Source organism: Pleurodeles waltl, chromosome 7, assembly GCF_031143425.1.
Source record: "Pleurodeles waltl isolate 20211129_DDA chromosome 7, aPleWal1.hap1.20221129, whole genome shotgun sequence".
Taxonomy (NCBI): Eukaryota; Metazoa; Chordata; class Amphibia; order Caudata; family Salamandridae; genus Pleurodeles; species Pleurodeles waltl.
Window position 1 is genome coordinate 776860986 of NC_090446.1, and position 16453 is coordinate 776877438.

At 47.4% G+C, this 16453-nt stretch overlaps 1 protein-coding gene across 6 annotated transcripts in view; it reads right to left on the reverse strand.

Annotated features, from left to right (window-relative positions):
- Positions 1-4167, reverse strand: part of CNOT6 (CCR4-NOT transcription complex subunit 6) — a 264606-nt gene extending 260439 nt beyond the window's left edge. For 2 of the 6 annotated variants that reach the window (XM_069199289.1, XM_069199285.1), the window contains exon 1: positions 4023-4155. Coding sequence is in view for 2 of the 6 variants with exons in the window: in XM_069199283.1 (XP_069055384.1) it covers positions 3766-3784 (19 nt within the window). In the remaining 4 variants the exon portion in view is untranslated. Of the gene's footprint in view, positions 1-3765; positions 3786-3892; positions 3916-4022 lie in introns of those variants that run through there. The other 4 variants (XM_069199286.1, XM_069199287.1, XM_069199283.1 and 1 more) reach the window with 4 other exon arrangements.
- Positions 4168-16453: the final 12286 nt, after the last annotated feature.

Consider the following 16453-nt stretch of genomic DNA (forward strand, 5'->3'; position numbering starts at 1 on the left):
TGTTCGGCGCTACTTCAGCCACATCTCCAAGTCTAAACTCTGATTAAGAGACCAATAAGTGGAAACAAGGGTCAAAACATTCCTGCAATTGGTCCACTTCATTCCTGCAATTAGTCCACGACAAACCTCTCGTGTACCAGTATTGTATTGTATTGAGCATTTATAAAGCGCATTCCGGCCCTAGGGCATCGAAGCGCTAAACCAGTAAATAAATGATTTTGAAAATGGTCAAAATATTTTATTAAAAGACGAAAAAATACACGTTTCTTCCGTGCACCCTCCAAGGGAAGCAACCTCCTCGATCTAAGAACAGCAACGTGTCTACTACTCACTTTCAGAATTGACCTTAAGCCTTCTTATTCACTACCCCCCCCCCCCACCCAATTCACATAAACTGAGCCGAAAACCATAAAAATTTATTTATGTATATACCTACTGAGAAACATTTCTGGGAACCATGTAGCACTGCAAAGATGATGCTCAGACAGCACGGTTTCAGGAGTCACTTTTCTCCAGAAACGAAGTGCTTCTGACCAGCAGAGTTTAAAAAAAAAAAAAAAAAAAAAAAAAAAAAAAAAAAAACACACACACAAGAGCACAACAAAGTGTTTCTCCATCAAGCACGTCCGACTCCCTGAACAAACAAGGGCGACCATTATAATGTTTAAGTGAACAGAGTATGTGTTTAAGGGCAGTGAACCCGTTTTCACAGTACAAATAATGCACAAATGTCCAGCTAAAGGCCTTTTGTGTACACAATACGGAATACGACCTCGTGTACACAATATATTTGTCGTATGAACAGGTAGGCTAATTGGAGAGAATCCAATACATCCAATGCACAGCGAACCAATCTTGCAATCAAAATTTTAATCTAATGTGGGTATCACAGCAATTAAGTATATATGTCAACATTTTGTACAGTATTGACTCAAGAGATCCTATTATTTATACAATGTTCACAAGAATCTCGAATATACATCTACTAAGAGCACATAACCAACAAAATACAGTACAAGAGTTTTTGTCCAATGATATAATGCTCAACTGTTAACATTTGGGAGGACTGAACCGAAATTACCACAGGATGGGGATCACAATCTTTCCACCAAAAGACAAATTACTTTGCATTAGTTGTTAGTTATTTAGGTCTGCAACCCCAGAGTTTGGTGGACATCGAAACCTATACAGCACAAATGGCAACTCGATCTAGTGTCATATGTTCCTGCAAAGGAAGGTGAGAGTTTGTGCAAATAGTGAAAGATATGCGGGTGGCATGTCAAGCTTGGAGTAGTAGAGAACAAAGTATTCAAGGCCATGATATCAGTGGGCTCACAAATTAACGTTAAGGGCACAGGACAGGACTAACTGTCTAAGGAGCGGGGTCCCGGACCACTCGAAATGGATGATCAGATAAGTGAGCTAAAAGAAATGTATAAAAATAAAAGTTGTTACAGAGAGGGGTGTGCTCATCGGATAAGGTTGCCACGGTCTCATCTGTAGCTGCAGCAGAAGATTTCTCAGTCAGCCCATCTTAGGGTGACCACTTACATCAATATCAATTTAGGCACCGATTCCAGTCTTGGACTTTTTGTACAGCTAAATGCATCGCATGTCTTGCAATCTTGGTTTGCTTATACTGAAGTAACGAGACTAACATTTGAAAACAATCATTTGTAGATGAAGCGTGCCATCTAAAGATGGCGTCAAATAACCTGAAGTGAGGAGCTCATAGGCAGATATGATGGCCATGAATAAAGGTTTTTTTCTTGGGCAGAATAAAGCGGGGAGAGGTGGTGGGGATTCGTTCTCCATGCTCTGGATGCAAGCACAAGTTTAGAAAATCACCAGCGACCTGCGTGAAGTTCCAGCTTTAATGCACATAGTCGGTCAGTTTGGCTAACCTCGCTTCCAAGGAGTGCATCGCTACATAAATTGATGGTCCAATCAGGCTCTAGAGGAACCAGTTGACATGGAAGAGATTCCTGCTGCATGGTTTTCAGGGAATTTCGTCTATACACTGTTAATTATATTTATCTATTCGGGTTCTCACTCACTGCCACACTGAATCCACCACACAATGACAACTGAAATGAAACATCTTTTGAGGCCTGTTGCCAGAGCACCAAATATACTGCATCGGCGAAGTATGGCATGGCAGTCAAGGCAAACTGTGTTGCCATTTGTTCACAATGTTATGGAGCATGTGCCTGGTATAGGAGTACTGCCCTCTCTAGAGTCAGAGGCCACGAGTTTAATGTAGGATGAGACGGACAGCAGCAGCTCACTTAGGGAAGCAATATGGCGACTCGAATCAAGTTTCTACAGTGAAACAGCTGGCATGTACATTGCTCAGCGTGTTCCAAAATGGCCAGAAGGCAGCAGCCGAACAAACAGCAGTCAGTATTGAGTCTAAAAAATCTGAGGGTGAAGGTGAAGAGTCCTGCAGGCACAATCATTTTAAAGAAGAGCTGCTATTTCTTAGCAAAATATTTTTTTCAGTGCAGGCACTTTTAGTCTTTCTTCTTTAGTTGTTGCAGGGTAATAGTCACACAGAGGATCACTCATGCATTATATCAGTGTGCTCTATAAATATTCAGGCAGGTGACATAGGGTTTAAACCTTGACCTTGTAACTGAGACTACCCGCAAATTAAAATACCCATATAAAATTCACAGATTTAAACACAACAGATGTTGATACAAATCGGCCCAAAACCTTTGAATGTATAAAAATCAGCTCTACTGGTTTTATCGATGTGTATTAAATAACAACCTTTCACAAACAAGCAGCTAAGTAAAACAGACCCTCGATAGGCGTGGCCTTTATTCCAAAGAGGCTGAGAATAGTGGTTAATTGCCACATAAAAACTGCAATCTGATGGTTCCATACATCCGTTTACTGTCAGAAATAGACGTAATCTGCTAAAAGTACCTAGATTTACATACTCCCAAGTAATTCCTCCTTTGCAAGGGGATTATCGGGATCCAAGGTGTAATTCTTGGAAATCGCCCTTCCCCACGTTACTGATACCCGTGGTATCGATAGCGCCGAGAGTGGGAAAATCCAGTCTGTTTTCCAGGACACTCATAATGAAGGCAATATTAACCTAAAACAAGCCAGTCCATTTTTTTTTTAACGCAGACATTTGTGTTCACTGAAAAGCTGGACTGCATATTAAGTGATTTGGACAGCTGATTCATCAGCTGCGTTTCGTTGTCGCAAAGAGGTCTTTGCCAAGGGGCAAGAAATGTATATTGCGTAGGAGAAGCGGGTGCCAAAGTTTGTTCCGTCCAGCGCACTGCTGAAATAAATGACTTACCGGATAGGAAACTTAGACCTGGCGATAAGCGCGAGGCACGACTTCACTACAGTGTTGAACCCCATTTAAAACGAGAAATGCTGGGGAGTTAAAACCTGTAAATTGAGTCAAGAGATGGTGTATCATTCTGCTAATAAGATTGTGTTGCATGATATGATTTAACCTATTGTAGTATTGCGTATTTTAGGATATTTTAATAAATAGTGTGTTTTTGGATCAAGTCGAAACTGGTGTAATTTAATAGAACAGTGTGTTGTTGTGCCGATCAAAGGAGTTTGAATATGGTTTATTGACAACAGCCCCAGGGCTTTTAAAGAAAACGCACTACATACAGAGGAAATAAAGGCCGAAGGAGTATGGGCAAATCAATAGCCCCGGTCTAAGCACCCACCAGCTGCGCTTCGTTAAAAAATAATAGTTATAATCCCATCGTCACGCCTTACTTCGTAGCCCTCGACTCATGTGTGTATTCTTCCTCCCGTATCCCGCCTAACACTCGCGGAACCCCCAGCTCCACATTATTTAGAGCTCCAATCCTCCACTTCACATTGTTTCCTTCCTGATACCTGCCCCGTTTTCCCGTCCAAATCCTTTCCCCTCCCGATGTCTTCTGGGTTGCTCGCTCTTCTTCCCCTGTCGTAATTCCCAAGCCCCTCAACACCCCAAAGCCAGGCTAGAGGTTTCCAAACGTAGAACTTACCTCTTATCTCCCGATAGTAAATCTTTAAAAATCAGATTGACACTGCTATCCTTTTCACTCTAAACTAATACAAAACTGGGGGCGGGGCGAGCCAATCGCAAAGGAAGTTTACGCTGACTGACAGGCGAAGAAACACTTAGGGAACAGCTTGGGCAGATGTATTGCTCTGCAAGATCTGCAATTGGTTACTATAGAAAAGAACCCACCCCGGAAAATAGCATACGTCCACCTAGGAAGTACTAGCTCCCTCTGCCCCGGAAGCGTTTGCCTTCTGTCGCTCATGAAAAATCTGTCACCCTCGACCCTAAAGTAACAGCTGCAGAGGTTGAGGACTTATACTAAACAATGTGTTGTGCTCCGTTTAAGTGTACGATGCTATGTTTGAGGCTGACACGGGGAGTTTTCTCTACTGGAAGAGAAGATATGGCGTTTCCGCCAGAGCTGCTGACATAGAAACTGCGGTACCAGGATCTACTCTAGGTGTTAGTGTACCTCCAATACATTTCAGTCGAATTCGCGCAATATAAAACCGCAAAAAACAATATACTGTCACAGAACCAGAGTTGCAGTAATATTCACCGTTGCAGGATCACCGCCAACTGTCTCGCAGTATCTGGTTAGCTGAGTCACGTAGTTCTGATTAAGAGTCAGAGTACTAAGTTAACCCTATTTAGTTCCAGCTAAATTGCTAAATGAGAGCAACAGTGAGGGCGAGGATAGCTTTTATTCATCTAGCATCTGATTAGCAGGCTGACGTTATTCTCTTGTTCGGCCAACATCTTATTCGCTGGTAGAGGTTAGCATCTTATTTGACCAGCATTTTAATTGCAAGCAATATTTTATTTAAAATACAACCTTAAATCATTCACTTAACTTCATTTCATCCAACTGCATTGCCATACTATAAGTATGTGGGTTTTCAATCTCAACACATACCACTTTTTCGTCTATTATGATTTAGTCCGACTCAAGCAACCAGTTCACCAAAACCTGGTACAACTTTGTAACCCCCCCCCAAATTGATATTCATCTTAAGAAATACCTTTTTACAATACCTGTATGTAAGTTGTTGGAACTGATCATAATCTGTGGCACCGTATGGGTCGCCCTCACCTCAAGGCACCCCCAAGTGATTATATCTGAAGAAATAAGCATACTTTTTCTGTAGGAAATTCACATTGGCTCACAAATATTTTAAACAGTGCATCACCCTAAAAGCTACATAAGGATTTACCCTGAGCCAAGCAATATTTCCACGTGCCGATTGTGCCATTCTCAAGCCAATGCATTACTGTGGAGTTATAGACGAATAAGTAGCCATCCTTTTTCTCCCATCAAGATCAACTCAGCTCACCAATTTTATATGGATTCTAATAAAGGGAGTGTCCATCTATCGCACTTGTATTTAAATTGTCTGAGCGAAAGGAAAGCAGAATTTGACACAATAGGTGGCACCAAAGGGTCTGCCCTCATCTCAATATATTCCTAGGCAATTATGTTTGAATAAGTAATTTCAGTTGTCTTTTAAGAAAATAACATTGACTCACAAATATATATTTTTTTCCAAACACACCACATACCCCTGCAGGGTCCACAAGTATCTAGTGTGAGCCAAGCAACGATTCCACCAAAACAAGGGCCCACTGTGCCACCCAACAGCCAATGTACTCCTATGAAGCTGTAGGCAAATAAGAAACCATTCTTTCTTCCAGGAAGATAAACATGGCTCATCAATTTTCTTATTGATCCTAATACAAAGAGCACCCCTCTACTCTACATGTATCTAAATTACCTAGACAAGCAAAATTTGTCACAACAAGTAGCACCAAACTGGTTGTCCTCATCGCAATCCCACCAAACTGGTTGTCCTCACCGCAATCCATTCCCATGGAGTTAAGTAATTGTGGTTTTCTTATAGGAAAAAAACACATTGGCTTACAGATCTGCATTATGTTTTTCAAACACACCTTATTCCCCTACAAACTCCATAAGGATTTAACCTGGGCCAAACAATGTTTCAATCAGTGCCCACTGTCCCACCCTCAAGCCAATGCATTCCTATGGAATTATAGATGTCTAAATAACCATCCTTTCTCCCATCAACATCAATCTGGCTCACCAGTTTTCATCTTAATCCTAACAAATATCGCACCCCTCTACACTGCCTATATGTAAATTCCCTTAGTTGGGCAAAATTTGTCACAACAGGTGGCACCAAACTGGTTGCCCTCACCTCAATTCCTTCCCGTAGAGTTACATCCAAATAAGTAATTGTGGTTTTCTTATCAGAAAAGCACATTGGCTCACAAATATGTATTTTGTTTTTCAAACACACCACATCCCCCTTCAAGGTCCATAAGGATTTAGCCTGAGCCAAGCTACGTTTCCACTGAAACATGGCCCACTGTGCCAACCAGTAGCCAAAACATTCCTATGGAGATATAGGAGAATAAGAAACCATCCTTTCTTCCATTAAGTTCAACTTGACTTTCCAATTTTCATAATGATCCTAATAAAGGGAGATACCCTCTACACCACCTGTATGTAAATTGCCTGAGCCAATCAAAATTTGTCACAATTGGTGGCACCAAACTGGTTTCCCTCACTTCAATGCATTCCGCTAGTTACATCGGAATAAGTAATTATAGGTCTCCTATACAAAAACAGTTTTTTGCTCACAAATATTTAAACTGTTTTTCAAACACACCACACCTCCTACAAGGGCTATAGGTATATAGCCTCAGCAAAGCAACGTTTCCACCTCTGCCCACTGTGACACCCTTAAGCCAATGAATTCCTACTTAGTTATAGACAAATAAGTAACCATTCTTTCACCCATCAAGATCAACATGTCTCACCAATTTTCTTATTGATTCTAACAAAGGCAGCATCCCTCTATAGTACTTGTATGTATATTGTCTGAGCCAAGCAGAATTTGTCACAACAGGCGCCACCACACAGTGATCTCAATGTATTCCTATGCAGTTATGTCTGAATAGGTAGTTGCAGTTCCCTTATAGAAAAATCACATTGACTCACAAAAATGTATTTTTTCAATTACAACACACCCCCCTACAAATTCCACACGTATTTAGCCTGAGCAAAGCAAAATTTCCACAAAATTGTGGGCCCACTGTGCCACCCAACAGTCAATATATTCCTATGGAGCTGTAGGCAAATAAGAGACAATCCTTTTTCCCATGAAAATCAACTTGGCTCACCAGTTTTCATATTTATGGATCAAATCTGTTTATTATTATTTTCAATTATAATCATCACATATGCAGTGCATCAAAATAGTACAGTTGGCGTGATATAAGGCATGCTCCAGGTATAGTGACAATAAACATGAACAAAACTTTAATATTGTTTCCCTGCTGCTGGCACGTCATACAGCCATCACTCGATCCCAAGCCTTGTTCCAATATGATCTTGGTCCTCCGTATAAATCTCTACTGCTCACTCACTCCCTTTAGCTCAATTCAACTCCAGCACCCTCAAGGAGGCCGGACAAGTCAATTCAGTGAACTCCGTGGATAATATTTGTAAGAATGGTTGCCAGAGTTCCTTAAAGTCGCCACTGCGCTGCTGCAAAGCCAACGTGAGCTTTTCCATAGCGAGAATGAACCACAGCTTATGGAGCCATGATATTACTGTCGTGATCTTGTCAGTCCCCCACACGGCCAACAGCAGCTGCAGTGCCGCATTCGAGGCCAAAGCCATCTACCGACCCTCAATAATGTCTATAATATTCTCCCAGTACTGATGAAGCTTAGGGCAATGCCATAGTAAATGCACAAGCGACCCTCCGCCCGCAGCCCCTCCAACAAAGGCTAGACTTAGTGGGATCCCAAGCATGAATCCTTGCTGGGGTGTAGTACCAATAGGAGGCCACCTTATAGGCTGTCTCTGTGCCTGCCGCATTGTAGGCCGTGTGGTGAGTCCTATAAAAGATGCCCTCCCATTCCTCATCAGAGAGCTCTCTCTCTAGTTCCCTCTCCCACCTCAGCTGATCCTTAGTCTTAGGCGAACGGGCTTCCCCCCCTTAGGAGACCGTAGAGCTCAGAAATCACCAGCTTATTGTCCTTTTTCACTAAGATCCATTTTTCAAACGGCGTTAACGGCCTGTCTGTTAATGCTCTTTTGGCTGGCAACATGGCCCAGTGCCGTATTTGGTAATACATCATCCTGTCCGCCTCCGTTAAGCCATATGCCTCCCTCATCTGGTCAAAGGAGATCACCCCCTGCTCGTCGAAAAGGCATCCTACCCTTTTGCAGCCCCCCTCATACCAATGGCGTAGTGCCTCCCGTTGCAGGCCTGGGCCAAAATCAGGGTTCGCACCTAAGGGAGTCATTGGGGACGGGAATGTCGTCAAGCCCAGTCTGCTAGCCACCACATCCCATACCCTCATCGACACTTCCGTGACCGGGGACGCATACAACCACCGCTCTATGACGGCACCGGAGCCAGGGCTCCTTCCATATATGGGAACCTGCCACCGCTTGGTCCATGAAACACCAATGTTTCTCGGAAGACGGGCGACTCCATTCTAATAAAAAACGCAATTGTGCTGCCTGAAAGTATTGTAGAAGGCAGGGGACCGCCAATCCTCCCTCCAGCTTAGGGCGATACAACACCCGGCGTGGTAACCGCGTCACCTTTCCCTCCCAAATGAATTTTAGAACCGCTGTTTGGAGGGTTGCTATCGTCCATGGCGGGGGCGCCACCGGAAGTGCCTGGAACACATACAGAACAGGTGGCAGGATGGTCATCTTCACCGCCGCCACCCTACCAAGCCAAGACTGTTTAAGTCTCCCCAGGTCTCTAGGTCGCACTGCACCTCCCAAGTCAGTTTCGTGTAATTCAACATCGCCGTACGAGCGACAGTGGACCCTAAATCAATCCCCAAGTACAGGAGTTTTGAGGAAGACCATATAAAGTGGAATCAGGCCTTCAGATCTCTTTCATGCTCAACACTAATAAACCTGCTTATGGCCTGCGATTTTAACATATTCATCTGGAATCCCGAGACCCGTCCAAATTCATCTAATATCTCCATTAATGCAGGCAGTGAGGTCACGGGCTCCGCCAGGGTAAGAATCACATCATCCGCGTACAATGAAATTATGTGCTCATCTCCCCCAAACTTCACTCCCTTGATCTGAGGGTTATCACGAAGCCGCTGCGCCATGGGCTCCATTTAGAGCGCAAACAAAAGAGGCGACAACGGGCACCCCTGCCGGGTCCCTCTTTGAATTGAGAACGGCAACAAGAGCGTCCCGTTGACCTGGACCGCCACCCGAGGCGCCTGATAGATACAACGGATCCATGCCATGAAACCCGGGCCCAGTCCAAATCGTTCAAGCACCCTGACCCTATCGAACGCCTTTTCGGCATCAATAGAGAGAAAGAGCATCTCCTTGCGTGAGCGATCAGTTTTATCCAATAGATGAAGCAGTCTCTTGGTGTTATCACTACACTGCCTATGCGGTATAAATCCTGCTTGGTCAGGATCCACGAGGCCCGGCATGTAATAATTGAGACGGTGTGCCAGTATGCCAGTAAACAATTTGGCATCGATATTCAAGAGGGAAATCGGCCTATAGGAGGCGCACTCCTCGGGATCCTTCCCCGGCTTCGGAATAACCACAATAGTGGCATCCAGCATCCTGGCTGTGAGAGCCCCCGTCTGTCGAAAGGATTTGAAGAGTCGCACTAATATCGGTACAAGTTCCACACAGAAGGTCTTGTAAAAAAGTGCGGAAAAACCATCAGGGCCAGGTGACTTCCCAATCTGCAAGCGTGAAATTGCTGATATGACCTCTTCCGCCCTTATAGGTTGATCTAATGAAGTCGCCTCTCTCTCAGTCAAAGAAGTAGTTGCTATACCATCTAGGAAGGCCTCCGGAGATGCATTACCAGGATCCTCAGCCCCATATAGTCCCCAATAGAATTCCGCAAACGCCTCCGCAGTTTGGTCGCTCGTGCGCGCTTCCGCTCCTGAGGGAGAGCAAACCATTTTTATCATTGACGCCGCACGCTGCGCTCGCAACCGATGTGCCAATAGCTTCCCACATCTATTGCTTCCTATATAATACTTATGCTTAAGGCGAACTACCGCATATTCTGCCCTGTCCCAATCCAACCTCCTCAACTGCTTCCTCACTTTCTCAAGCTCTTGCCAGACTCTCGGTGCACCGGTATGCTTATGTGAACGCTCCAATACTCTCACTCTTTGTTCTAAATCCTCTCTAAGCAATCTCCTTGCTTTATTATCCCTAGCGGACAGCGACATCACCTCACCCCTCAATATAGCCTTCAGTGCCTCCCACAGCGTCGCCAAGCAAGTGGTCCCATCATCATTAAGACTAAGGCAGTCTATTATTGCGCTATAAATCGCCTCTACTGTTGCACCATTCTGAAGCATTGAGTCCCTAAATCGCCACCCCGATACGCCCACGCGCTCCATACTCATGACAACCTCAACAGTAACCGGAGCGCGATCCGACAGGGCTCGAAGCTCAATCACTGACTCCCTAACCCTGGGAAGAAACTTCTGCGAGGCCAAGAAAAGGTCAAGCCTAGCGTATGTCTTGGTCGCTGCCAAGTAAAAGGAATAGTCCCTTAACGTGGGGTGCGCCCTCCTCCACACATCCTCCAAGCCACACTCACTCAGCCATTGATGACCCACCGCCGTCATCGACCCCGTCTGCCCATACCGGTGACCTGAGCGGTCCAGATCCCTATCCATCACCAGGTTCAAGTCGCCCCCCACCAGGATGGCACCGTCCGGAGACTGCAGCAGTGGGGTCAAAGCCTGTTTTAGGAAGACTTCCTGCTGGGAATTAGGCGCATATAGAGAAGCAATAGTGAAGGAACCCCCCCCCCAGTCTCAATCTCATGGCTAGAAGCCTACCTTGCACCTCATGCAGTTTTGGCACCACTTCCCTAAGGGAATGAGCGCGCCAACAGTATCGCAACCCCTGCATGTTTCGTTGATGCCGAAGACCAGAACTGCCTAGGGAACCACTTAGAACGCATGCGGTAAATATCTTTTGGGATGAGATGTGTCTCCTGCAGCAGGCATATATGACTCCCCGACCTCACCAAGGCGGACAGGATGGCTAGCCTCTTCGTAGGATTATTAAGCCCACGGACATTCAAGCTTGTACATTTAATAATCATACCCTAAAATGAGGGAAGTATTCAAGAAGGAAGGGACCTCACAGGAAGAGCATCCCCCGGGCCAGATGATGAACCACTGCAAACACCAAGGCCTGAGAATATCTCCACACAGAAGCCAGCATCGCAGGGAAACACAACAGCGTTCAAACAATATGCACAACAGGTGCTCACAACCAAGAAGTCCTCGCACATCCATCTTCACAAGGAAAAATGTCCACAGGGCCGTAGAACCATCCATGTTTGGTAAACCAGGTCCGCCGCCCACGCCGCCCGACCCTCTTCAGCGGCCAACAAGCCGTTAGCATCAAGGCCACCTGCAGTTCGGGTCCCTCCTCTAGGCTGAAGTTCCGGCGGCCATGCTGTTCAGAACGGATTCCCGCTCCGACCTTAGCTCCGAGGCCGTAGGGCGCTGCAGTTTCCTTCTTTTCTCCTTATGCCGCCAACGTGGGGGGGCCCCCAACAGACGAGGTTGCCTTCTCCCTCGCGTCCTGCAAGTTCTCCTCTAAGCCCAGGATCCGACTTGCTTCCGAAACGGATCTCACCTGCCAGAGCTGTTCCTCCCAACGAAAGACCAGGCGGAACGGGTGGCCCCAGGAGTAAGACACATTGTGCGCCCGCAAGTGCTCCGTGATAGGTCTAAATTCTCTCCGCCTCTGCAAGGTCCGTACAGAGAGGTCGTAGAATAATTGGAGCTCATATCCTCTGAAAAGTACCTGCTGAAGATTGCGAGCCCGCTGTAGGATCTTTTCTTTAAGCACAAAATTGTGGAGACAAGCTAAGATATCCGGGGAGCCGTCTCCAGGGCCACCAGCGCGGCCCACCCGATGAACTCTGTCCAGGACTATCTCCTGAGTGTCATGCGGGCCCAGCAGAGAGCGAAACAGGCACACCACATACTCTCCAATGTCCTCCTTTTCCGCCCCCACCGGGGCCCCTCTGATGCGGATATTTTGTCTTCTTGAGCGATTTTCCAAATCCTCGACCGCTATCTGGAGGAGGTCCTGCTGCTCTCGGAGGCGGACGACCTCTTGCTGCAGGCCCGCCACCTCTTCACCTCGAGGAATTTCGCCATCTTCCAGCTGTGCCACTCGATCTCCCAGGGAGGTAACCTCTCCTCGCAGCTCCTTCACCTCCTGGGATATGTCCCTACGAAGCTCCAGGATGTCGCTCCGAAGCTAATCAAACAGGGAGATCAAAAAGCCCTTCGTGACTTGGGAGCCCTCATCCGACTCCGTCTCCGTCCGACCCTCCAAGGGTCTCGTCGCCAATGGATCCTCCGCCATGCCACCCGATGCCATGCGGGCCCCTGTCAACATTTCTCTCACTGAGCGTTCCCGCTTGGATTTGGACGCCGCCATGGCTCGCGGGCACGGACTCGGTTCACCGGGTCACCCCCCCAAGTTTCTCCAAAAGCTCCGTCTGGGAGTAAATCACCAGGTGTCTCCGTGTCAAATATTGCGCCTGGCCTTTGCACTTTTTTAGCCTCCTCCTACGAATCTTCGCCTTGTATAGCCTCTGCAGCCTCACACAGGGGCCCGCACTTACTTGTACTCCTTGCTGGTGAGTATGTTGACCTCAGGGCAAAACAATGGCCTCTCCTCTCTTTGCCTGTGCCTCCAGGCCCCTCCGCAGTCCTGAAGAGACCCTATGGGGGGGGGGGGCTCCCCTCCAGCCCCCGGCCAGGTCCTTCAAACGGGGCGCCTATTAATCTTGGGGTCTAGGCCCCCTCTGTAGTCCCACAGCTCGCGGGGCCCAGCGCAAACCTTCTGGGGCTCCGGTCCTGCAATGCAGGGCCCAGGCAGCCGCTGAAGAGATGCCCGCCTCGCGGCCCAGGCCACCGCCCAAGCCGCTCCGCGGCCCAAAACACGTTTCGGGGCCAGCCACACCTCGCTCCCCAGGAGCAGCGTCGCGCTCCGCTCAGCCCCCATCGGGCTGCCACCAGCGCTCAGCAGCGCCCTGCGCTTCGGGGGGGGGCCTCAGGACGTCCCCCTGTCAGACCAGTCGTCGGTATTCCGGGCCAGGGCGGCGGAGCTCGGACAGGCACGTCCTAGCGCACCGCCATCTTGGCCACGCCACCAGTTTTCATATTTATCCCAATAAAGGGAGCCTCACTCTACACTACCTGTATGTCAATTGCCTGAGCCGAGCAACATTTGTCACAACAAGTGGCACCAAACTGGTTACCCTCACCTCTATGCATTCCTATGGAGTCACACCTGAATAAGTAATTGTGTTTTTTTATAGGAAAAACACCCTGGCTCACAAATCTGTATGACGTTTGTAGGAGGCTGGCCTGGTTTGTAGTGGGTACCAAAGGTACTTATACCTTATACAAGTGCCAGTTATCCCTTATTAGTGAAATGTAGTCAGTGTCTAGCAGCCAGGCTGTCTAGGGGTAGCTGTAGCTGAGCAGCCAAGGCTGATCTAGGAGACATGCAAAGCTCTTGCAATACCACTGTAGTCACACAGTACTCACACACATGAAAGAAAATACTCTGTTACAAAAATAAAGGCACTTTATTTTTAGTGACAATGGCAAAAATACATTAGAGGATATACTCCCTTAGGAGGTAAGTAAGATGCACAGTATATACACTAAAATGCAGAAATACCTATAAAAATAGTTAGAAAACTGCAAATAGTGAAAATCACAATAGGTTGCAGCGGGTTTAGGGGGAGCACATACCATATACTAAAATAGTGGAATGCGAAAGTCGGTCTCCCACCCAGGCAAGTGTAGTGTGTAGTGGGGCGCTGGGAGCGTAAGAAAACACCATAGGTAAGTAATAGAACCCACCCTAGAGCCCAGGAAAACAGGAGTAAATCACAGTAAGTTTCCAGAAACACACAAGAAGTCGTGATAGAAGATTATGCAAGAACTAGAAGAGACTGCAAGACACCAACGATGGATTACTGGACCTGAAGACCTGTGGAAGAAGGGGACCAAGTCCAAGAAGCACTGAAGAGTCCAGGAAGATCAGGAGCCCCTGCTAACCCAGATGAAAAGTCAGTTATGTACCCAAGAAGACAGATGCGGGTTCCTGGTTGGTGCAAAAGATGTCCCACGCTGGATCGATGATTGCAGTTTGGTTTGCGTCGTTGGATTCCGGCAACAAGCCGTGGCACATGCAACGCTTGCGGTTAGTGGAAAATGGCACTGCCTGGGACCAGGAGGGGCTGGTGGCCTCTACGCAGGAGCGGGAGACAGAGGGGGTTCTCAGCAACTCAGAGAGCCCTCACAAGACCAGGCAGCGCACACAGGAGTCCTACAGCACAGGGACAAAGAAGGTGCAAATGGAGTCCCACGCAGTACGACATAATGTGATCCCATGCTGCTGGACAACCACTCAGGAAGCTGTGCGTCGCAGGATGGAGTGCTGGGGGCCTAAGCTGTGCTGTGCATGAAGGACTTCTTGGAAGGTTGCACACAGGCCTTGGCAAGTCACGCAGTGCATGGGGGGTACTGTCTTGCTTGGGAAGGCAAGCCCATACCGCCACCAAAGTTGGACAGTTGGATGTTGGGACTGTCAGGGTCACTTTAGTCCACCACCCCTGTTGCTGGATCCACGCTCATCGTCTGGAGAGGGGACCCACGCCACCGGTCGTCGCTGCGGAAAGGTGCCTGCTGAAGCATGGAAGTAACTCCGTCACTCCACAGGAGATTCCTTTGGTTCTTCTGGTGCAGGCTGAAGACAGGCAGTCCTCAGAAGATGCACGACCTGGAAACAGTTGCATTTGCTGGCAGGAGCTGAAGATACAATTTTGCCGAAGTTATCTTTGCTTCTTTGTTGCAGTTTGTAGAGTTCCTGAAGGGGTCAGCTGTGGTTCCGTCAGTAGAAGATGAAGAAAAGGATGCAGAGTATTCCTGCTGGAGTCTTGCAATCCGAATCTGTGGAAACACCCAGAGGAGAGACTCTAAATAGCTCTGGAAGGGGGATTGGTCACCTAACTAGGTAAGCACCTATCAGGGGAAGACTCTGACGTCACCTGCTGGCACTGGCCACTCAGATGCTCCCAGAGTGCCACACCACCTTGGAATCCTAGAGGGCAAAATCCAGGGACACTCTAAAGGAGCTCTGGGCACCACCCCTGGAGTGGTGATGGACCGGGGAGTGGTTACTCCCCTTTCCTTTGTCCAGTTCGTGCCAGAGCAGGGACTGGGGTCCATGAACCGAAGTAGACGAGATTATGGAAGGAGGGCACCATCTGTACCTTTCACAGCATTTCCAGAGATTCTTGGAGGCTACCCCTCCCACGCCTGTAACACCTATTTCCAAAAGGAAAAGGTGTAACACCCCTCTCCCAAAGGAAATCCTTTGTTCTGCCTCCCTGGGCTTGAGCTGCCCAAGCAACAGGAAGGCAGAAACCTATCTGTGAAGTGGCAGCAGCTGGGGCTGCCTGGAAAACCTCAGAAGGCTGGTATGGCAGTACTGGGGGTCCACTGTGGAACCCCCAGAGTGCATTGGATTGTACAACCAATACTAGAATCAGTATTGGGGTACAATTCCCAGTTGTTAGACATCTTACATGGCCATATTTGGGGTTACCTTTGTGAAGCTGGACATAGGAATTGACCTATGTCCAGTGCACGCGTAAAATGGCATCCCACACCCACGAAGTCTGGTAAAATGGTCCTGGACGACGTGGGGCCACCTCTGCTAGTGCAGGGGTGCCCTCACACACAGGTACTTTGCACCTAGTCTTCAGGGTTGGAAGGCCTGACATATAAGTGACTTATAAGTGACCCGGTGCAGTGTAAATGGCTGTGAAAGGGTGCATGCACCTTTTCACACGGGCTGCAATGGTAGTCCTGTAGAAGCTTTTACATGGACTTCCTAAGGGTGGCAAAAGTAATCCTGCAGCTAATAGGGATCCCCTGGAACCCCAATGTCCTAGTTACCATATACTAGGGGCTTATAAGGGGGCACCAGTATGCCAATTTGGGAGGAAATACTGGGTTACCAGTATGTAGTGACATATTTGAGAGGAGAAAGAGCATAATCACTAGGGTCCTGGTTAGCAGGGCTCCAGTGACACAGTCAAGCATACTGACAAAAACAGTGAAACATACTGACAAGCGGGCCAAAAACCATAAGCACTGGGGTCTTGGCTAGCAGGATCCCAGTCACACAGTCAAAACACACTGACATCAGGCAGAAATTGGGGGTAACGTGCCAAAAAGAGAGTTCTTTCCTACAGCATTTTTCAAACACACCTCATCCCCCTACATGCTTCATAAGGATTT